The 20,741-nt window shown below is 47.2% G+C and overlaps 5 protein-coding genes across 7 annotated transcripts; 3 read left to right on the top strand and 2 right to left on the bottom strand.

The window, feature by feature from the left end:
• The first annotated feature begins 538 nt into the window (after positions 1–538).
• LOC120705666 (thioredoxin-like 4, chloroplastic) lies at positions 539–2,321 on the top strand. Its single transcript, XM_039990124.1, has 3 exons — positions 539–1,052; positions 1,157–1,332; positions 1,938–2,321. Exons 1-3 carry the CDS (start codon positions 600–602, stop codon positions 1,954–1,956), a joined length of 648 nt encoding a protein of 215 aa, XP_039846058.1. The 5' UTR covers positions 539–599; the 3' UTR covers positions 1,957–2,321.
• Positions 2,322–2,615: 294 nt separating this feature from the next.
• On the top strand, positions 2,616–4,444 carry LOC120705670. The gene is made up of 3 exons (XM_039990139.1): positions 2,616–2,904; positions 3,836–3,904; positions 3,999–4,444. The coding sequence occupies exons 1-3, from the start codon at positions 2,731–2,733 to the stop codon at positions 4,197–4,199; spliced, it is 444 nt and encodes a 147-aa protein (XP_039846073.1). The 5' UTR covers positions 2,616–2,730; the 3' UTR covers positions 4,200–4,444.
• A 308-nt stretch (positions 4,445–4,752) lies between these two features.
• Positions 4,753–6,863, top strand: LOC120705681 (transmembrane protein 50 homolog). Its single transcript, XM_039990163.1, has 4 exons — positions 4,753–5,004; positions 5,132–5,228; positions 6,129–6,281; positions 6,386–6,863. The coding sequence occupies exons 1-4, from the start codon at positions 4,863–4,865 to the stop codon at positions 6,420–6,422; spliced, it is 429 nt and encodes a 142-aa protein (XP_039846097.1). The 5' UTR covers positions 4,753–4,862; the 3' UTR covers positions 6,423–6,863.
• A 214-nt stretch (positions 6,864–7,077) lies between these two features.
• Positions 7,078–7,491, bottom strand: LOC120654920 (thioredoxin-like protein YLS8). Its single transcript, XM_039932602.1, has one exon. The coding sequence runs from the start codon at positions 7,489–7,491 to the stop codon at positions 7,078–7,080; it is 414 nt and encodes a 137-aa protein (XP_039788536.1).
• Positions 7,492–8,149: 658 nt separating this feature from the next.
• LOC120705644 (E3 ubiquitin-protein ligase RGLG2-like) lies at positions 8,150–13,293 on the bottom strand. 3 transcript variants are annotated; one of them, XM_039990107.1, is made up of 12 exons: positions 13,108–13,292; positions 11,850–11,934; positions 11,617–11,751; positions 11,427–11,540; positions 11,242–11,339; positions 11,023–11,102; positions 10,812–10,917; positions 10,601–10,725; positions 10,362–10,503; positions 9,635–9,840; positions 8,838–9,253; positions 8,152–8,776 (listed from the first exon to the last, which is right to left on the bottom strand). In XM_039990107.1, the coding sequence occupies exons 1-12, from the start codon at positions 13,174–13,176 to the stop codon at positions 8,583–8,585; spliced, it is 1,770 nt and encodes a 589-aa protein (XP_039846041.1). In that variant the 5' UTR covers positions 13,177–13,292; the 3' UTR covers positions 8,152–8,582. The 3 variants fall into 3 exon arrangements, with proteins under 3 accessions (XP_039846033.1, XP_039846041.1, XP_039846048.1); XM_039990099.1 differs by having other exon boundaries at positions 8,150–9,253; XM_039990114.1 differs by lacking the exon at positions 8,152–8,776 and having other exon boundaries at positions 9,126–9,274; positions 13,108–13,293.
• Positions 13,294–20,741: the final 7,448 nt, after the last annotated feature.

Below are 20,741 nucleotides of genomic sequence, written 5' to 3'. Positions count from 1 at the left end.
GGTGTCGTAGATGTTAGTGTATTTTTCCACAAACATAACCAAAGTTGTGGAAGTCATGCTTAAGACAACTGAAACACTTTATATTTTGAACTGGCGCGAATTAGGAGCTACTCCCTCCTTAAAAAACAAAGTACACTTTTTAATTGTATCCTGAGTTAATTTTAACTCTAATTTAACTGATTTTACAACAAAGAGTATTAATATTGATGACACCAATATATGTATACAGTGAAAATAGATTTCATGATGAGTTCAATTATACTTATTCGGTATCACAAATATTGGCATATTTTATATACTTATAAAATTTTAGATGGTTTGACTTAAGACAAAACAGTAAATACACTGTTTCTGTGCCATAGTAGGAAATAGTATTTACGAAAGAGGATATTGACAAATTTGATCCCTCTTGCAATATGCCCCTTGTTTTGGAAAAGAAAAGACAAAGACGAAATGCTCCTAAGAAATCACAGCCAAAGACCTCTCTTTCGCTCACTCAGCACAATAGAAATTGTATATTTTAAAGGAGCAAGATAAAAAAAAATATTCCCGAAGCAGCAATATCCACAAACACCGCGACGCACCACTAGAATGCAGCCATGATCGCCTCCTCGCTGTCGCGGCTCCCCCTCCGCTGCTTCTCCCTCCACCCCACCGCCACCGCCGGCGCCGCCTACCGCTCCCCTCCGACCACCACGGTCCCCTTCCCAAGAATCGCTCTTGGCTGCCACCGCCGCCGCCTGGCCGCCTCCGCGACCGAGAGCAGCAGCAGCGAGGAAGAAGCGGCTGGGAGCACCAACGGGTCCCTCCCGGGCCTTCCCCCCGTGGAGGACGACGACGACGAGTTCTGCCCGGTGGACTGCGTGACGGAGTTCAAGACGGACGAGGAGTTCCGGCGGCACCTGGATCGGTCCAGGGCCACGGGCGCGCTGGTGGTGGTGGACTTCTACCGGCCGTCGTGCGGCAGCTGCAAGTACATCGAGAAGCGCTTCATGCGCCTCTGCAAGGGCTCCGGCGACGACGGCGCCCCCGTCGTCTTCCTCAAGCACAACGTCCGCACCCACCGCCCCTCTCCGCTGTATCTGCTCACGGTCGATGCATTCCCGGTGACGTGTTGCTTCGGATGCGGAATTAATGCTGCGGGTTGATGGTGCAGGTGATCGACGAGTACGACGAGCTGTCGGAGGTGGCGGAACGGCTGCGGATCAAGGTCGTGCCGCTGTTCCACTTCTACAAGGACGGCGAGCTGGTGGAGTCGTTCGCGACGAGGGACAAGGAGAGGATCATCGCCGCCATCGGGAAGTACACCTCGCCTGAGCCTGAGACGACCGAGTGAGTCAGTCACCGCACCTTCTGATCTGTTTCGAGCTCAGAAGATATCATCAGATCTTCTGAAGATATGCATATTCGCATCACTTGCCATGATTCAGGATTTCTTTGCTATGCCAAATCTGCATTGCTATATATTGGCTATATTTGCTAATTGTTACAGCCAGACTTAATCAAGCACATAGACCTAGCTATTAAGCTATGAAGATCTCCTGGCCTGTTCTTAGGTAGCAACGAAATAGATTGAGTGCCTCTTTGCTTATGCTCCTCCAGAATGGACTGCACATGTTCTTGCTAGTTCTTTTAAAAAAAGCATGTTCTAGCTAGAGCAGATGGTGGCTGTACAAGTTGTTCATCTCTTTCAGCCTGTCAAGCTATCAGGCCTTTTCCTATAGGAAGACAGGAGCCAAGTTTTTTACGGAAAATGTTCCCAGGATAATTTCCAGTTGTGTGTGATTCCAAAAGGAGAAAAGGAAAGGGAGAGAGAGAAAAATCCTGGTGCCCAAAATTCCGTGGTGTCTGATGAAGGGCCGGGGCAGCCACAAATCATATTGCTGCATTAGTGCATTATGTATCTGAGCTAAGTGCACTTTCCATCTCCCTTGCAGAGAAGAGCCGCAGGAGTGAATATTCCACTGGAACATCGTTTTTTTTTTGAAGAGATATTCCACTGGAACATCAATTTGAGGGTGCAGATACTTAGGGGCATAAACCAGGATTCTTTGGTTTTCCTATGCCTGTCCACGCATTTGGGAGATTTCAGCTATTGGTATATGATGGGTCTGGATCAATGTACCATCATCTGTAATACGAGGCATGTATAATATCTGAATTAAGCATTACTGCTGCTACACTACCGTAGTGTAGACATTCAATGGAATCTGACGCACTCTGCAAGACGCGACTTTGGTTTGTTGTCCCACTGTCAGATTCTCATCAGTATGACTCGAACTGATTCAAATATCAAATGCTCGGCATTGAATTGTTCTGCATTGGGATCTTTCATCAATTGATTGAAAGATCAGTTGATCCGTTATAATTTTAAACAAATTATTATTCAGAAATGAAATGAAGATCTGTTTGCGTCACAGCGTCCGTGGTGAATGCTGCATATAGCAGGCTTTTTTTTCCATGAAAATAATTTCACTCGCGACATGGAAGTTTTGTAGAAGATTCTTAATCAGAAAGGAGGTATTTAAACACCACAATCGTTAAATCTCTAGTAGTATAAAATATAAAATTATTAAGTTTTTTTGAGCAAATATAAAATCTAGTAGTGTAGTAGAGTTGGGAAAGAGCCCATTTAAGGCCCATACAGGCTGGCCCTTTTAGGCCCAAAACCCTTGATAGAAGCCAAGTGTGGCCCGCGTTCCTCATCGCTAGAGTCGGAGTCTCGGAGAGATGCGGGGAATCGGAGGTCCGCTCCTCACCATCGGGGATCTCCTCAGCGACCTCGCCGTCGACGGCGGCGATGATCCCCTCGCCGCTGGCGGAGATGCGTCCGTTCCCTCCTCTCCCTCGGCGGCACAACAGGCGGGGGAAGCCGACCCGTCCGACCTCAGCCGGCTCTTCGAGGTTAGGTCTTGGTTCCGTTTTTCTCCCCATGTTCTCGATCCGGTTTGTCATCCATGATCCATCGTATGCTGCTACTTGTATACTCCTCGATTTTTGGAATAAATCATCCCAATTTGGCCCGGAAGGTCGTGGGTTCGATCCGGGGGGCGCCTCCGGTTAAAAAAAAACCCCTCGCCTGTCTCATGTCCAAATCACTGTGGAGCCTGGCCTATCCCACAACGCGACGAGCCCCCGTGTACGGGTGGGGTAGGGGTTCGGGGTTTTTTTGGCCTGCTGTGAGAATGTCATTCTACCTCTCAAATAATGCTGTGGGGCGGTCTTAACCCCGCAGTTTTTTTTTTAAAATCATCCCAATTTGGAGCTGAACAAGTGACAAGTGATTCGTATCTTTTAGTTTTCGATTAGGCACCCGGCTTCCCCCACGAATGTGGCAGCGACAATTTTAGTTTACTTGATTTCATGGGGATTAAAAAAAAATATACGGCTTAGAAGAGAACGGCTCAATTACATTGATGCAAGACTAGTTATCTTCTCGTTCTTAACTTTTACTTTAAGATCTGATGTCCTGTGCTTGGCTTGTTTGGCAAACCTATCCTATCTAGCAGAGAAGATGGTTGCATTGCTGCAGTTTCAGTCATAAATCATAAGAGTAGTTGGCTTGCTGCAATTTTAGTCAGAAGAGAAGAGATGCCTCTGCAATTTGAGTCATCCGTGTTTCCCATCCACTGTATTTGCTGCTTTGCTTAATCCTCATGTCAAATGAGCAATGCGTGATCAGTGAGACTTCCCTCCCACGTCATAAAAATGCTGTTTTGTTCATCGGTATGTTGTTATAATGTACCGCACTTGCTACTGATTTACTGGACTTGCGATCTCTCTCAAGTCTCAACTCAAAGCCGTTGAAATTTGGGTTCATTCCTGGTGCTATTAGGAACACTACAACAATTTGATGAAGGCGCTCCAAGATAACGATCCTTCATGGCCATCGCTGATGCTGAAGGTGTGGTTCTTGCTTCCCCATTTCTTTTTTTAATGCAACTGCGCCTGTACCTGTTCTATGGAACTATGAATGTTGTTTTTCTGTCTGCCTCTAGCTATGCGCGGCGTTGAAGGCTGCAGATAAGCTGGTGAGCTCCGCGAACACAGATGCTGAGCAGTTGATGGAGAAGGTGAAAGTGCTGGAGGGCGTCCTCGAGAGAGGAGATCGCGCGGTGGAACAGATTGTAGAAAGTCTCCAGAGGTCAGGCCTCGCCAAGGATCATCGGAGTTCCCAATCGAAATCGGCTAGCAAGTAGTGGCATAGTGGTGCGCTCGTGTGGGCCTGTGTTTGTCTTGCAAATGTGGGCTCTTGTCACTGATCTTGGGTATTGAAAAGAGTTGTATATCGATCTTTGATCATGAACTCCTACAGTCTGCTTGTGCTTTAGCGCTGCTGGAATCTTGGAATGTTTTTGTGTCTTTATCTCGATATACATTAGCTTGGTTCCTGCTAGATGTGTTCAGGTTTGGAATCAATTCAAAACTCTAAAGCAAAAACCTATAAAAATACCCGATCAAGCAAGCTTTACGAAATGTGGGAACTGGACCTCCTAACTTTGTTTTCTGTGATGCCATACATCTGGAACAGTTCGTATTTGTCGAGCCCTGCTTGAATGCAGAACTTATTATGAACCAAGAAGATTGGTGATTCGTTTAAATTTGCAAGGTTCATACTGATCCTGCTTCCGAATTGCGATGAGCTATTTTTCTTTTATCGCTAGTTCCCTACGGTCTACAGAAAGTGCACCTTTTCTCTCGTGAAGGAGCAATCTAGAAATGCTACACTCGTCTCCTCAGCCTTTAAGCAAAATCACAATACTAAAACTTTCAAGGACTAGACTGAACAAATCGTCTCCCCGTCCCCCCAGTCGGTCTCTCCCCTTGCCGGCGTCGGAGTCGGAGGCGGCCACCGCGGGGCGATGGACCACAACAACCTCCTGGCGGCTTGGCCGGTCGTGGGCCCGGGCGTCGCCGGCGCCGTCTTCGGGGCCGGGTGGTGGTTCTGGGTCGACGCCGTCGTCTGCAGCGCCGCCGCCGTCCCCTTCCTCCACTACCTCCCAGGTACGTACGCGCGCGGTGCGCGGTCTCCGCAAGCGTCGTCCCCGCCGTCCCGCCTCCCTTCGCTCCGTGCGTCCCGAAATCTTGGGGTTTTCAACCGATCGTGCCCTCTGGGTTCTTGCTTCGTTAGGGTTCTTCGCCATGTTCGCGGCGCTCATGTTCAACTGCGTCAACCGGGAGGACATCGGCGACGGCTACTACTCGCCCTACGACGACTACGAGTGGAGGTAAGGCCCAGATTCTCGAACTTGTCGGTGTAATTGCGGTTATTTCGTTTGTTAGCTGTACTATGATGCGTCTAATTGAACACTGGGAGGTTTAGCAGTTTGATTTGGCAAATTCGATGCTTGATCGTGCTAGTTGTGATTGCATTACTTGCTGGACGACTTTCCATATGTACATGGGTTTGAAATTAAATTGGATATGCATATTGTAGCATAGAAATTTTCATTGTACCCTAGAACATTATGAGGTGTAAAATTAAATCTTCATTTGGGCATCATCACAAAGTGTCTTGATTGATTGAGCAAGTGATTTTGGATTTTTAGTTGTTTCAATTTTGTTTCGACAGGAGCGGTGTATTAGGCATTTGGGCTTATTTGGTTTGAATTTGAAGCAATGGTTACTTAAAAGGTCATAAGATTTCTTTAAAAAACAGGGTCATAACAGAAGCACTAGGGTAGATATTGTGTTCTGATAAATTATGGTTGAACTGTGCACTTGAACAACTGAACTGTGGTAAAATTATGTGATGATGCCGTTTTCATGTTGTATGAATCAAACAACCATGTAACTGGGATCAGTGCAACAGTAAGCAAAAAAATAACACATAAATGAAATCCTAACAGGTATCAGTATAATCAGAACAAAGGCAAGACCTTCTGTCCCTAATTTCCAACCTTTGTGCCAAATAAACTAAAATGTATAGGAAGGTAAAGATACATAATCTTGTTACTTTTGGGCTTTGTGAAAATTAGTTCACAGTTTTCAACGACTTGTTTCTCTACTTGCTATTTTTGGAAAGACTATCATGCACGATCCACTGTGGTAAGTCAGGATATTCTCTCAAAATGTCTCTGAGCTGCACTCTGATTTTAACTTTTACCCTTGAATGTGTTGAATTGCAGGGTGAAACTCTGGCTTTTCATTTCATATGTTGTATCTTTTGTCTCATTGGCTGGGGCGGTTGGGTTTTTGGTTCAAGACGCACTTACAGACACAGGTCCATCTACATGGACTGGCACTGCTGGTGTCATACAGTGTGTTTGTGTGTTAGTCAGGTATTTGCTACTTCCTTATCGCGTGCCTATACCATAGTCTGTTCCTTGCACTGCTGCGCCTTCCTTCCGGCCAGCGCTTATAATGTTGGTGATGCACCTTGCAGTGGGCTGATCTACTGGACTTGCCACTCTGAAGATTGACTTGACTAGCATGTTTGGCCAAGGAAGATGAGGATTCTAAGCATGTATGACCAAGGAAGATGAGGATTCTAAAGGCGGATATTACATGAGCCCGCTGGCGGGAATTCAATATAAATTATATCGTGGTAGCTTTGCCCAGGCCTCCCAGGTCCCCCGAAGTTTTTTATTATTATTTTTACCCCTGTAAATATATTATAGTCTTCGAACCGTGCGGCTTAGAATGGTTCAACGTATTGTTCTGGAGCTGCAAACTCTGAGGGACGATAACTAGTCGATACCGTTAAGTTTTGGAGAGCCCCAACATGGACCAATCTTCTTGTGTTTTGTAACTCTCGAGGAGTCCAATTTCAGTCATTATATATCCCTGGGTTCTGATGTTTGGAACAACCTGTATTTGTCTTAGAAGATGGAAATGTATACATCTGAATGGGTTCTCTTTGATGTCTGGGGAACATATTGGAAGTATATATATGTGTGTGTGATGAAGGGATACCCCATCAACAAGAAGGAACAGATGAAGAAAAAAAAACATGTTTGCTGCATGAGCGTTGTCAACTATTCTATCTTGCAACCAATTATCCAAAAAAAAAACTTGCAACCACACTGCTGCTACTACTTCACTACGCTGCTAGGTGCTCGCTACCTCCTCCTACTACTAGTCGAGTATGACTAGTCGACGCCCGGCCTTAGCCCTCTGGTGCACCGTCTGGACGAGGCCGGGGAACCCGCCGCCGCCGCCGCCGCAGTACGCGGCCCAGTCGACGTCGTCCCTGCCGCGGAGGCTGCGAACGTCGACGTGCCGGTACCCGTAGAAGAACATGAGGGTGCAGGGCAGGTGCAGCTCGTACATGGCGTTGAAGCCCTGCACCTCGTCGATGTCGACGGCGTACAGCGCCGCGACGGGGCCGACCCGCTCCGCGGCGGCGGCGAGGGCGGCGTCGAGGCGCGCGCAGTCGGCGTGCCCGCCGCGGCCGAAGCGGACAACCACCAGGCGGCCGCTCTCGCCCTCGCCGTCGATGGCGTCGTCCACGGCCTGGACCGAGTGCAGGTGTTCGACGTGGTACGACATTGCGACGGCGGCGGCGGCGATCGAACGCGCGGCTGGTAACAATAGTAGGTTGCAAATCTAGCACGGTGCTCTCATTATAAGGGCTGTCACCTCTCGGTCAAAGGCCGTGTAGGGTTAGTGCAAGAAAGGGATCGGAACTGAGTCGGAGTCGGGTATTATTTTCAAAGAAGTCGTAGTCGGATAACAACTCAGAGTTTGCAGCTCCAGCGTCGTGGCTAAGGACCAAGGAGATGCCAGGAAGAGAGAGAAAGAAGTAGGAAGGATGCAATGCGATAACTATAAGCGCTAAATTTGGGTCGGTATGAGAATACAGTTGCTACGAGCCTGGATTATTTTTAAGTGCTATTTTTTACTGGCGGCCAGTTTTGGATTTCTCAACTCTTCTCGTTTCTTGCTCGATTTCCTTGCCCAGCCTTCGCCCTCACACCGTCGTGCTGCGGTCGGCGGTCGGGCGTCCTCTAGTCCTCTCCCTCTCGAGCTCGCATTCTCTGCTCGTTTAGATAACGAGCCGAGCCGAGCTAGCTCGTTATCAAAACGAGCCAAAGCGAGCCGAGCCAGCATGTTATCACAACGAGCCGAAGTTATCAAAACGAGCGGAAGCAAGCCGAGCCGATCCGAGCCAGCTTGATATCCACCCCTAGCGTCAAGGTCCTGGGACTCTTGGTAAACAAGATGCATTAGATGAATTTTATCCGGTGTTTAACATGTAATGATCAACAGGAGTGTTCTGACAAATCACTCATACAATACAGATGCTGAAACTATATCAGGTTGGTAAAAAAAGGGGGAACCTAGCTTGTGGACCGGATAGCCTGTATCTACAACACTTCTTGTCGCAAGATTGTACAACTGCACGGTAGGCTCCTCATCATCCATCAGCGGATCTAAAGCAAGGTACAAAGTGCTTGGACTAATACCAGGGAAGTCGTCAGCACTTAATGCAATTGCTTGGTTTCTGCCGAGAAACAATGACCAAATACCAAGGTCCGGGACCCTTACCAAACTTGTCATTCGGTCACTGATCCAGAGAACCTTGAACAAGTCCACAGACCGCAGATTTCGGCCAACTGCGACAATCACCAGCTCATGATTTACATCAGCGAGGAAGAGGTGGTCTGGAAAATTTCCATCCAGCAGTAATTTCTTGATGTCATTTGACGTTTGCTCGGGTCCAATAAGTTCAAGCTTACTGCTCTTTTGATCCAGCCAGTAGAGGCGAAACATGTTACTGACAGCATAATATTCATTATCACACTGGCAAATATCTCCGATAGATTTGTCATAGCACAATATCTGCTTCCAGCTTGACTCAACTTGGGGTCTTCCATAGGAAAATTTGACCTTACCACTGGAGTAGGCAAAGGCGTAAGAATCAGAGTCTTCATGCATTACAATCTTCTCGTATGTCTTTAGTGGCAGTTTCAGAGACATCCTGTTGCTAGGGCTCCACAAAAAATGTTCGTTGTCTGTCTGCATCACGAGAAAGCTTGAACAGCTACTATAGAAAGACCCATCTGGTATTTCACACCTGAACTTCATTTGCGACAGACTCTTCCCATTAATAGAATGGAAGATTCCATGAATCGTACCAGACCCAATTACCCAAGGGCGTCGGGCCATAACTTCAGGTATCTCCTTATACCACTCCTTAGAGACAAAGCGCATCTTTTGGCGATCAGAATCTTTGCAAAGTGAACCCCAAATGCGCCACACCACACCGGGTGGGAGTGAAAGCCAATTCACAATTGTCTTGTCAGATGTACTGCATCAAACAAGTATAGAACTATAGATGAATGAGAATAAAAGCACTTTAGAAACACCATATAAGCAGATTTGCCCACAGCTGAACTATTTTGTTGCAATAAATATCATAAGCAAGTTTACTCGAACAAATGGCAATCTATAAAGCAAAGCAATAAGCTATCTTCTAAAAAAATATCATAAGCAGATGGACCTCGACATCATTCAAACGATTTCACCACTACAGTTCAAAAAGGCTTGGCTGCTTATAGATTTTAGGTATAATATTGAATGTAGCAACTGACAATATTGAGCAGTGTACATATCAGTGACTCAGGAAGATCTATGTATACCGCACAGTTTAAAGAATTCTGCTAAATACGAATCCACAACAACATATTACCTGGAAATATCTCCGTTATCATTTGAACAAATTTCTTGCTTCAATCTGCAACCATGTCGATCTTCAATGCACTCTATGTCTTCAAGTTCTTCCGAAGGACTCTCAGTCATGTGAAGATATGATTCCAAATCAGGATGATGGACATTATCAATTTCTACAAACTTGGGATTCCTGTGCGCACTGGTAACTTTATGACCCTCAGCAGTCTGTAATCACGTATAGTTAATGTTAAGTTTCTGACTAAAAATGAAATCACCAGATGGTGCACTTACAAGTTTTTTTTTTCAATTTTGAAATGCCGGCACATATCATTTCATTATTCAATGATAGCGAATAATTATGCTGCTAAACATCCAAGCTTCCGCCTAGGAACTCGTTAAGACTATGAACTAGAATGTGTTATTCGCTGCCACATTAACTTGCCACATGTGTTTCTAACTTTTCTTATGGCATTTTTGCACCTGTCATTGTCATTCGAGGGAGGAATGCGCAAACTCAAAACCCACAGGTAACAATATGCCATATTAACTGTCAGGCATCAGTGTAACATATAAGGAAGAACCTAAATTTATAGTCTGTCCCATCATTTAATTGGTAGGATTGCTACTATAACCAGTGGCAATTACCAGAAAAAGACCAGTAAAAATTCACTGCAAAAATGTGTAAAGGAACAGAACTATGGCCGACAACAATTGCAGTTTCATTGTTTCGGAAGACACTGACATACCAGTGGATCACACATATCACTGTCCGCTGATGCAATTTTTTGAACTGATGCATTATTGCAGGTGGATGAATATCCAGAATACTGTCTCTGATCAGCCACAGGTGGAGGTAACACGTTTCGATCTGAAAATCCTCTTTGTTCACTGCCCAAAAGTTATTAGATATAAATCAACCGAGATCTAAAAGAGGGACCTAAATTTCTAGAGATGAGTGTGGCTTTGACCAGACAAAAAAAAATACCCATCAAGCTGGAAGCTCGATGCGGCCTCAAAATGTCCTGCACTCTTCATCAATGTGGAAAGAGCAAAGTCTCCTTCCTTTTTGCTGGATGATGATTTCAACATCTGCTCTGTGAAGCTCACAAACTGCATTGCACCAACACCAGTTAGTATTTCTCATGTTTAATCTACATTGAAGTGTCATAGCTCCAGAGAATGAAAACACGGTTTACCTGAAAATTATCAAATGCACGATAAGGTATGTTGTCATCAAATCGGCTCATCATGTCCCATGGTCCATCACCGATCCCGATAAGCACAATTGAAAGAGGATAATTACTGCAAAATTGGTGGATTTTGTTGGAACATAAAATCCCAGTATAGCAATAAGCTACTTATTGCTAATATGAGCAATTTATACAGAAATATTGGGCGTATGGTTACCTAGCTTTAACAATGGCATCTAGGGTCTCCTCTTCCTGAGGGCTCAACTGTCCATTTCCAGTTTCAATATTTCGTGTAACCTGGAAATAAGAAAACAGTAAACACCACAGTACTGGTTATACATCAGAAGAATTCATCAGACCAGGAATTAATACTCTTTTTTTAGGGCAAGGAATTAATATTCTCTAACAGAACTGAAATACTTGTTCAAGAACAGACCTGTCCATCTGCAATTATAAGGAGGACATGATACTGGCCACCACTATTCTCAACAATTCCTATAACAGTTTCGATGATAGGTGCAAATGAAGTTGGACCTGTTAGGCATTATCATCACGCATCAGCCAAATGAACCTTAATAAGTTGTTATAACTGAAGCTTAACACAAAACATGATGTACCAACCAGCAAAACTAAGTTGCGGAACAAGTTCCCTGTAGCGAGCAAGTGCTTGTTTAAAACCACAACAGGGCTGGTTATCACTATAGAAGCTAAATACTGAATGGTCACGAGTGCTTTCTGCAATAAAAAATGTTAAAATATTATGTATCAGATTTGTGTAAAAAGACCGAATCAAGGCATGTTAGCAACTGGCCATCGCCAAATCCAAAGCATAGTATAAGCTTCTCCTCATCAAATGGTGACAGAGTTCTCCCTATGGCGGAAATAACCTGCTCATATGGGTTTGGAGTGTCCCCAATTACATGCAAATTCTTGTTGGAGATTTTCCCTGCTTACAAACAGTGATCATAAGTTCTTTTGGAAAAAAAAAGGCAAGAAGAAAAGGTTAAAAAACATTTGCGAAAGTTCACATAGTCATATGCGTGCCTGTACATTCATTGCTCTTGGCGAAACCAATCCCTATGATCAAGTTTGGGGAGTCCAAAGAACCATGAGAATGTGCACCAGCAACCTAGATTAAAGAAGAAGAAGATAACTTTATAACTTTATAAAATGTTCAGTTAACCAAACAAAATCCTAAGCCAGATTAATAAAGAATTTTTTTCATGCAAACCCGCAAGGTTTTAGCTGCCCAAAAAAGGCACCGTAGTGACAACTGGCAAGAATGCGATGCTTAGTAACATCATCCATAGAGGATATTCCCAAAACACAACAATAACCTCTCCTGTCAATCCTGTCAAATAACTGCACTGTCCAGTGCAGACAGTAACTCAAAACAACTAAAGAATCGATCAAGTTGCTTGCAAGCCACGGTGCATTTAAGAACTATCAAAGGTAAACATGACACGTATTATGGCAGAGCACAGGTATTCAATATAATATTCCGCCAGCCCCGATAATCTAACATAATCATGAGGAGAAATACAATTTTTTTTCGTAATTCTAAGCCAAAGAAGGCATTAACCACCAACATCTGATAGGACTAGATCAAATCACAAGAATGCCAAGAAACATTGAGTTCCAGAACCACCAAATACAAAGACTCAAAAATGATTCCACCTGAACCCAAACAAGATCGATCTTTCGCTCTGAACCGATGTAAGAAAAAAATCTTGGCGCAAAAAAAAAGAAGGAAAAAACTGGAAAGTGTTTACGCAACGCGGGCCTGGCTCGAATCCATTCCCTCTTGAAACTAGCGCTATAATTGTCAAAGAAAGGCTTAAACCACCAACATCGGTAGGACTGTTCAAACCACCAGAATGCCAAGAAACATTCAGTTTCAAAACCACAAAATACAAAAAGACACAACAAGAACGATCTTTTTACTCTGAAGTCTGAACCGAAAAAATAACAAATCTTGGCAAAAAAAGAACTGGAAAGCGTGGACGCACCGCGGGCCTAGAATCCATTCCCTATTAGGGTTATAATTCTCCAGCCAAGAAAGGCATGAACCAAAACATCGGTAGGGCTACATCAATAAGAAGCCAAGAAACATTCAATTCGATAACACCAAATACAAAAGACCCGAAAAGAAGTCCACCTGAATGGCTGAATCGACACAAGATTAACCTTCCTGTGAATCGGCAATAGATTCATCTTCCTGGCACAAGAAAACAGAAAGCAATAGACCTGCGGGCTTCGAACCCGTAACACCAACCGCCGTGGGGTTTTGGGATTACTTTACCTTTCGCTTCTTACAAGGTGAGGCGGCGAGCGACGGCGGGCGCTCAGCGGGGCCTCGGCCAGGGTCCATCACGCCCTCGCCGGAGAGGGTCCCGCCGGAGATGGGTGGGCTTTTCTTTCCGTCTTTCTTTCTTTTCTTTTCTTTTTTTCAGCGCGAGCTGCTGTTCCTTCCCACGAAGAGGCCGGCGGGGGTGCTCTCCCGCTCGGCTATAACGGCCGGTTGCCGACCCCACTGGTGGTTCTGGCACGGCTGGATAACGAGCCGGCTCTGCTCGCCTCGGTTCAGCTTAAAGAGCCGGAGAGCTAGCTCGGCTCGGCTCAGCGAGAGCTCGAGCTGGCGTGTCGAGTGTTAGATTTTTTTAGAGGAACCGGGATTATCATTAACCATAAAGATGACAGTTCACAACCCAATTTGCAAATACAACCTACAAAGAAATGAAAATTACATCCAGATCCTTGCAATCCCCGATCTTCCTAGTCGCCGACGGTAGAGCCATCCAAGAATCTGACCACCACACCGACAAAAGAATGAAGTTTTAAAGGCACCATGAACAGCACATCGGAGACCCAACACGCCTTGAAGACGATGAACGAACATGCCAGGAGAAGTGGCTATCAACCATCCATGAAGCTGATCGCCACACCGCCGGAACCTGGCCCTGTGGCTATATATCACCCGGGCTACAAAGTGGCAATCCAAAGGATTTTACGTGAGCTGTTATTTAAAATTCGGCCTAATATATAGTTTCTCGGTTTGTTTCATGTGGCCCATCACTCCAAATATTTATCCAGTCACGTGTGACCCATCTAACCATTAGCATCTTGCTATGTGCCTGCATATGCGGCGACATACTTTATTCCATTTCTTTTTGCTTTCATTTTCTTCTTATCTCGTTCCTTTTTATTCCTTTGTTACCTGTTCCATCTTCTTCGCCCTTTCTTTCTTGTCGCCATATTTATTTTTTCTTTTGTATCTCGCTAATCTATTTAGTTATTTATTTATTTCTCTTTTCTCTTATTTACTCATTTAAACTTTCTTATTATATGTTTAGTTGTTTTATTTCTAGCACCAACAACACAGCTGGGGCTCACGTCCCATGCTATTTTATTTTTTTCCTTTCACTTTTCGCTTATTTTTCAAACTATTTATTTTCTTCCACTTTTTCCTTTCTATTTTTAATTTTATCTTTTCTAATCCACCTTTGGTCCCACGTGCACCGAACAGTCTTCGCTTCTCATATTCCGTAAATGCTTTATTATGTATGAATGCAGCTATACAGGGAGTGTTGATTCTCTAGTTGATTTATTATGTATGTGTGCATGTAGCTTATGCATGCATGCACCCATGTAAACGTATTGATTCTAACCTATGTAGCCATATAGCTAGTGTTTGCGATTTCACTGTTATTCTTTTTTCTTTTCCATTCTTTGATTTTTTGTTCCTTCCCATCATCTTATTTTTAATTTTTCCTAAAAAATGCATAAACAAAAACTTTTTATTACTCCTTGTTATTCAATTTGTTTATCCATTTATGTTTTATAGATAGTTATATTTTATTCTTTGCTCATAATATAAAAGTTTGAGGTGTATAATTTATTTGTTCACTCTGTAGATTAAATTGTTCGGCCATATTGACTCATTTGTTCATGACTTTTAATGTTTTGTTCATTCTACATTATTATTTGTTCGTTATGTGTAAATTTTTTGTTCATAAAAATGATTATTTGTTCATATTATTAAAATATTTGTTCACAGTAGCTGAAACTAATTATTTATTATTAAAAAATATATATTTTTAAAAATATCGTACAAACATAGTCAAGTGCGGTCTTGATTTGAAGATCTCATCATGAGAAACATTATGGTGAAATCAAAATTTAATTTAGATACTCGATTTGAAATTTACGACTTTTTTTACATTGAATGTTTCTTGCTCGTAGAGTCACAATTTTATATATATTTTTTTACTTCGCTACACATCACTTTCACTAGAGCACTGCATATGGTAATGATTACTCCTATAGTTGGTGGACTTAGGGCTTCTCCAGTGAGAAGTTGAAAGTGAATCCTCGTCCGAGCTGACGCATGCACGAGTCGAATTCACCACTGTAGAAAGCGAATCTTCAAGGAAAGAGAGAGAAGTCGAATCGTCGTTGGGAGTCGACTCCTCACAAATAAAAAATGGATCGGTCCCACCTGCCATGTCTTGCTCCTTGGGTGTCTGCAGCTTTTAGAAGAGAAAGCCTGCTCTCTTATGCCTTGTTTCTTGGAGTGCGCGGGGGGGGGGGGCATAGTTTGGATTGGCTCAGGATTCGACTGGAAGGGATGCTTATGTGGCTACTTTTACAGAGGATGGTTCGACTCGCTACTGGAGATGGCCTTATCTACTATGGAATCTGCTGCATGTGGTATTGATTACTGTACTTGATAGACTTTTTCTATCGTGAAATATGCTGCACGCGTAAAACATCTTAGTTCGGCTGACAGCCCATTAAAATTTTCGGAGGCAGAGCGAACCGCGCTTCAGGTGACAGTTGGGGCAAACGTCACCTGAAGCGACACCTAATCGCGCTCGGAACATGGGGCCTAACGCCACAAAGGACGACCCCGGCTCGCCGGACAACAGGAACCTCGAAGGGGAAGTAAACCACCACGAGGTGGGACGAACAACCAACCCTGATTCGACAGATTGGTAAGATAACATACTCCTTCTTAACCGCAGAAGCTGGATCCTCGTCCAACGGAGACGAAGCTGAAGCCGACGCCGTCGCCACGAAAGAGAGGCATGGACACAACAGATCCCCAATCGAGCTGACCAACATAGGGAGATTTATTCTAATCTTGCCGCTCTCCTCGCCGGAAGAAGCAGTACAGACAGCAACATCACCGGAGAAGAAGCAGAGATAGCAAAAGAGCCCATCCGAGTATCTCAACATGGGAACAGCTATTTCTACTCTGCCTAGATCTAGACTAGAAAGAGAAAGTATGTACACCCGCCACTGGATCCTAGCTCCCCATTATCTCCCGGCAGCGAGGCTGCCGGAAACGACGGGGAGCCGACGAGAATGGTGCCGGGATGCGGTTCGCCTCCGAGTCGCCCTTTTCAACTGTAGCAAAAAGGGAGAGAAGGCAAGAAGGTTCCCTGTCGAGTGTTAGATAGGACTCGGACTCTTGGACGGCGGGGAGCCGGAAGTCCGGGATGGAGTGGGGTGCCGACTGCTGACAAGCGAACGGGGTCTGATGTTGCGGAGCGGAGGTATAGTTGGCCATTCCGGCTGCCCAGGCTCGGCACGACACGATCCGGGCCTGATTTAGCCTGGCACGATTAGACCTTGTACGATTGTCTTGTTTATCAATTCGCGTCGGGCTAGACCGGCCCACGTGCCGAGGCACAGGCACGCCACGGAGGCATGTTTGGCGTGCTGGACTGGCCCGACAGGCTAGTGCCGCCGTGCCGCCTCGCAGGTCTCGCCGCACCGCCACCGTTGGGGCAAGTGCCGTTCCACGCCGGTCAAATTGCCGCTGGGAGAGCAAGGAGGGGCGGGCGCCGGCCGCATCACCGCTGGGAGAGGGAGGAGGGGCGGCTGGACCCGCCGTCAGAGGTGGCCTGCAGCGACAAAGCGGTCCCTGTCCGAGCACGGAGGGAGAGGAACGGCAGTTGCTCATGGGTACTGAAAAGAGTTGTAAATCGATCTTTGTTCATGAACTCCTACAGTCTGCTTGTGCTTTAGCGCTGTTGGAATCTTGGAATGTTTCTGTGTCTTTATCTCGATACATGCTGCTCGTTTCTTCATTCAGTAGCTTGGTTCCTGCTAGATGTGTTCAGGTTTGGAATCAACTCAAAACTCTGAAGCAATAACCTCTAAAAGACAACATATCCTATGCAAACTAGCCAACTTGTGAAAACTATGGAAACTATAATCAAAGCCACAGGATCCTCATCCAAGAGCTAGAAGAAGAGGTGGGTTGTTTTAGTACTTAACCCTTCCCACCATTAGCCCAAGTAATCAAACTTTTGTGGATAACCCCCTGCACATCATCCCCTCCGGCGCCCAGCCCCCATCCCCTATTTCTCCCCCAACCTGTGCCGCACCACATCCGCCTCCAGTGCTCCGCCGCCCCTTGCCCGGCCAGCGAGCTCCGTCGGCCGTGGACCAGAATGGGGCGCCACCCATGGAGGTCTACGGCCCCTCCGCCGTCAGGGGGACGCAACCCCTGGAGGTCCAGGGTCCCTCGCGAGATCCCGCCCCTGGAGGTGCAGGGCCCTCGCCCAACACAGCCTTTGCCAGATATCTACCCCTCGACAGGCCTGCAGATTGGGTAATTTCTTGTTCATCAATTTGGTTTCTGGGATGAAGACGATCCGTACAATGATGAAGGCGTGGGATTGATTCCCATGTCGTGCATGCAGGGACATCCAATCCTACATCTCACGGGCGTTCCTCTACTTCACCCCGCTCAGTAAGAAGGTGTTCATCCTCGTGGACAACCAGCCCTGTCTGTCGGCCAAGCAGTCGCGGTCGGCGAGGCTGTGGCAGTTCATGGTCACCAAGGTAAATCACGTCGTGTCGCATCGCGCCGCCGCCGCCGCCGACGAATCGAAGCCTCCTCGGCTGATCCATGCTAATAGTTTTTTTTGCAGTATAGGATGTCTCCGTTCGCGAACTCGCGCGCAAAGCAGGTCCCGACCTTGGCCATGGCGGCGGCGAGACCAGGTGTCGCGAGACACAGGCAAACTCGTTTTGAAGCTCCTCCGGCCAGATGACTGGACGGTGAAGTCCCTTGGTAGCAGCCAGCGGCGGCCAATGGCGCTGCAAATCCCCAGACGAGGGCGGCGGCCTTTCGGGAGGAGGGCAGCATCCGATCAGTCTCTGGCAGTGGGGGGATTTGCATAATTTTGGATTAGGAGGGATGAGTGGGAGGGGTTAAGTGCTAAAACAACCCACCTCTTCTATTAGCCCTTGGATGAGGATCCTGTGGTTTTGATTGTAGTTTCCATAGTTTCCACAAAATGACTGGTTTGCATAGGATATGTTGCCCCTATAAAAATACCCGATCAAGCATGCTTTATGAAATTTGGGAACTGGACCTCCTTAGTCTGTTTTCTGTGATGCCATACTGCTGGAATAGTTCATATTTGTTGAGTATGAACCAAGAAAATTGGTGATTCGTTTAAATTCACAAGGTTCATACTGATTCCTGCTTGCGAATTGCGATGGGCTATTTTTCTTTTATCGCTAGTTCCCTAGGGTCTACAGAAAGTGCACTTTTTCTCGTGAAGGAGCAATCTAGAAAAGCTACCCCTAGGCCCTAGCTAAGCGTCCTCACTCACCTCCTCACCCTTTAAGCAAAGAGAAAATCCGTTATTTGACACTAGAAAAATTACCGGTTCCTTTCTTGGACTTTAAATTTTTTTCTCCCTATTTGATACCAAGTTTAACTTTGGTTCCTTTTATGACACTCTGTTGGATTTTCCATCCAAGAACGGTTAAATATCCCGTGAAAAGATGATTCCACCTCTATAGGCCACCCCCTCTTGCTCATCTCCTTCCCTTCTCCCGCATCTGCTCCACGGAAGTAGTTCCTCTGCAGTAGTGCAGTTTCAATGACGTGTAGGATTGGATTCACAACACATGTCAGCGACCCAACTGCACCATGCAGTAGTGCACGGGATCCTGCTGGCTGCTCCACACCGCTGCCAGCTACCATGCCCCACGGCCGCTGTGCCCCAACAGGAGGCCGCCGTGCCCAACGGAAGGCAGGCCCTGTGGGAGGCCATCATCAAGGCTGGGGCTTCAACGGCGTGATGGTGGTGAACCAGGAGGTATCGGAGATGCGCAAGCTCATTGCTGAGGCGCTAGACGCATACCAGGCGAAGTGCGGCGGGGGCGTGAAGGTGCAGTGGCGGCTGCTAGCGCTTTTGTCATTCCTGGACATGCACAACGATATCTGCATCTGCGTCGAGAACGTCATGGCGGTGCTTGTGCTACTGCACTTCCACAAGGCGCAGTGGTTGGACGGAAGCATGGATGCGGGCTGCTTCGGGAGGGTCAGCAGCGGCAGGCAGCCGTGGCAGTGTCATCAGCAGTGCGAACGACCGCGAGGCCTTGGCGCTGGCGGCGCAGGTGCGCGCGCCTCGGCGCGGATGAGCGCCCGCGGGGGCACGGGCGGTCGACGGCGTCCGCCCACCAGCTAGGGCACGACAGCCGGCGTCGAGGTGGAGCAGAGGAGGGAGAAGGGTGGTGTGGCCAATATGGGCAAAATTGTCTTTTCACATAGCATTAAACAGTTCTTGGATGGAGCATCTAACAGGGTGTCTGATGGTGGGTGAGTCCCACTACTAGAAAACGAGCCAAAGGTCCTGGCCAAAGGCACCAACTGCTGTCGCGGAGCTCATCAGCGCGAGCCGCGAAGTTTGAGAGTCGCTGATGGCCGCGAGGGTTCAGCTCGCCGCTGGTGATCGCGAAGCTTCAGCTCGCAGTAGAAGTTCCGAGGTTACCGCGGAGGTTCTGAGCGAGGGTTCCATAGCTTGACGTTGTGACCGCAGCTGCATTCTTGTTTTGGAGTTTCGTGTTGCAACCTGAAGCAAAGCTAGCTGCTGCCTTGATGCACGCGATAGAATACAGATACGTGACAAAAAGAGATGCATGCATAGGTAGTGCAGGCATGCACGTGCACATGCGCATGCACGCGTAAAATGATGCGCTTTGGCCTGATGGCAGCTTCGTGCTTTGTTCAGCTAGTTGTACGAGCTTGTGTACAGAATCGAAGGACCGAGATGATTAAAATCGATGCTTTTCATTTCTTGCAACAAACCATAAAAGGTTAGTGGATTAAAGTAATGTATATAAAAAGAATGGGACGTGGCCTTCGATTGGTGGTGGCATCATGGTAAGCTTGATTAGTGGTAACTGTCACAGCCCTGAGAAAAAAAAAGAAGAAAAAGAAAAATCCCCGCCGGGCCCACCTGTCAGCCTCTCCCTCTCCCTCCTCTCTGTTCTGCTCGGCGCCACGCCGCGCGCACGCGTCGCCGTCGCAGGCGTCCAACCTCGTGCGTCGCGCCACGTGCCGTTCATCTTCGCGTTCCGTGCCGCCGCTTCATTCTTCTCTCCGCCCTTCCTTATCCGCGCACGACCGGTCACGATCCCCGCAAACCCTAGCCCCGTTCCCCACCTCCATTGCCGTCGCCGCCGAGCTCCTTGCCGCCGTCGATTCGCCATCTCCGGTGAACGCCGCCTCGATTCTTCGCGTTGGGAGCTTCCTCGCGTCGTCGGCCTTCGATTTCGTCCCTAACCCGGCCCCATCCGCCTCCCTGCAGGGCCGCCGCCGCTCTCCTCCGCCCGCCGCCGCCCCTGCCCGTCGCACCGCCCCCTCGCCGCCGCTCCTCGCCTGCGCCACCGCCGGTGAGGCTCGCCGCCTCCTCCTCATCCCCGTGTGCGCCGCCCTGGCCCGCTCCGGCCTCGCTCCGCCGCGCCGCCGTCCGCCGGCCCCGCGCGCGTGGGCGCGCCCAGGCGCTGGGTCAAGGCAGGCCTTGGACTTGACCCGGCCTGGTGGTGCTGCCCGGCCCCCTGGGCCCACCTATCGGTGGCCGGGGTGGCTACCCTCGGGTAGACCTAGCAATTTCGCTAGGGTTT

Source organism: Panicum virgatum, chromosome 1K, assembly GCF_016808335.1.
Source record: "Panicum virgatum strain AP13 chromosome 1K, P.virgatum_v5, whole genome shotgun sequence".
NCBI lineage: Eukaryota > Viridiplantae > Streptophyta > Magnoliopsida > Poales > Poaceae > Panicum > Panicum virgatum.
This window is presented reverse-complemented; position numbering and strand designations above follow the sequence as displayed.

Excerpts from the sequence above, each read along its gene's own strand:
- LOC120705644 (XM_039990099.1), bottom strand. The coding sequence starts at position 13,176 with ATGGACCCTGGCCGAGGCCCCGCTGAGCGCCCGCCGTCGCTCGCCGCC. Across the intron at positions 11,541-11,616 it reads ATGCTTTGGATTTGGCGATG|AAAGCACTCGTGACCATTCA; the intron begins GCCAGTTGCTAA and ends TTTTTATTGCAG. Across the intron at positions 10,504-10,600 it reads TCGAGCTTCCAGCTTGATGG|TGAACAAAGAGGATTTTCAG; the intron begins GTATTTTTTTTT and ends ACTTTTGGGCAG.
- LOC120654920 (XM_039932602.1), bottom strand. The coding sequence starts at position 7,491 with ATGTCGTACCACGTCGAACACCTGCACTCGGTCCAGGCCGTGGACGAC.
- LOC120705670 (XM_039990139.1), top strand. The coding sequence starts at position 2,731 with ATGCGGGGAATCGGAGGTCCGCTCCTCACCATCGGGGATCTCCTCAGC. Across the intron at positions 2,905-3,835 it reads ACCTCAGCCGGCTCTTCGAG|GAACACTACAACAATTTGAT; the intron begins GTTAGGTCTTGG and ends TGGTGCTATTAG. Across the intron at positions 3,905-3,998 it reads GGCCATCGCTGATGCTGAAG|CTATGCGCGGCGTTGAAGGC; the intron begins GTGTGGTTCTTG and ends GTCTGCCTCTAG.
- LOC120705681 (XM_039990163.1), top strand. The coding sequence starts at position 4,863 with ATGGACCACAACAACCTCCTGGCGGCTTGGCCGGTCGTGGGCCCGGGC. Across the intron at positions 5,229-6,128 it reads TACGACGACTACGAGTGGAG|GGTGAAACTCTGGCTTTTCA; the intron begins GTAAGGCCCAGA and ends GTTGAATTGCAG. Across the intron at positions 6,282-6,385 it reads TGTGTTTGTGTGTTAGTCAG|TGGGCTGATCTACTGGACTT; the intron begins GTATTTGCTACT and ends TGCACCTTGCAG.
- LOC120705666 (XM_039990124.1), top strand. The coding sequence starts at position 600 with ATGATCGCCTCCTCGCTGTCGCGGCTCCCCCTCCGCTGCTTCTCCCTC. Across the intron at positions 1,053-1,156 it reads TCGTCTTCCTCAAGCACAAC|GTGATCGACGAGTACGACGA; the intron begins GTCCGCACCCAC and ends TTGATGGTGCAG.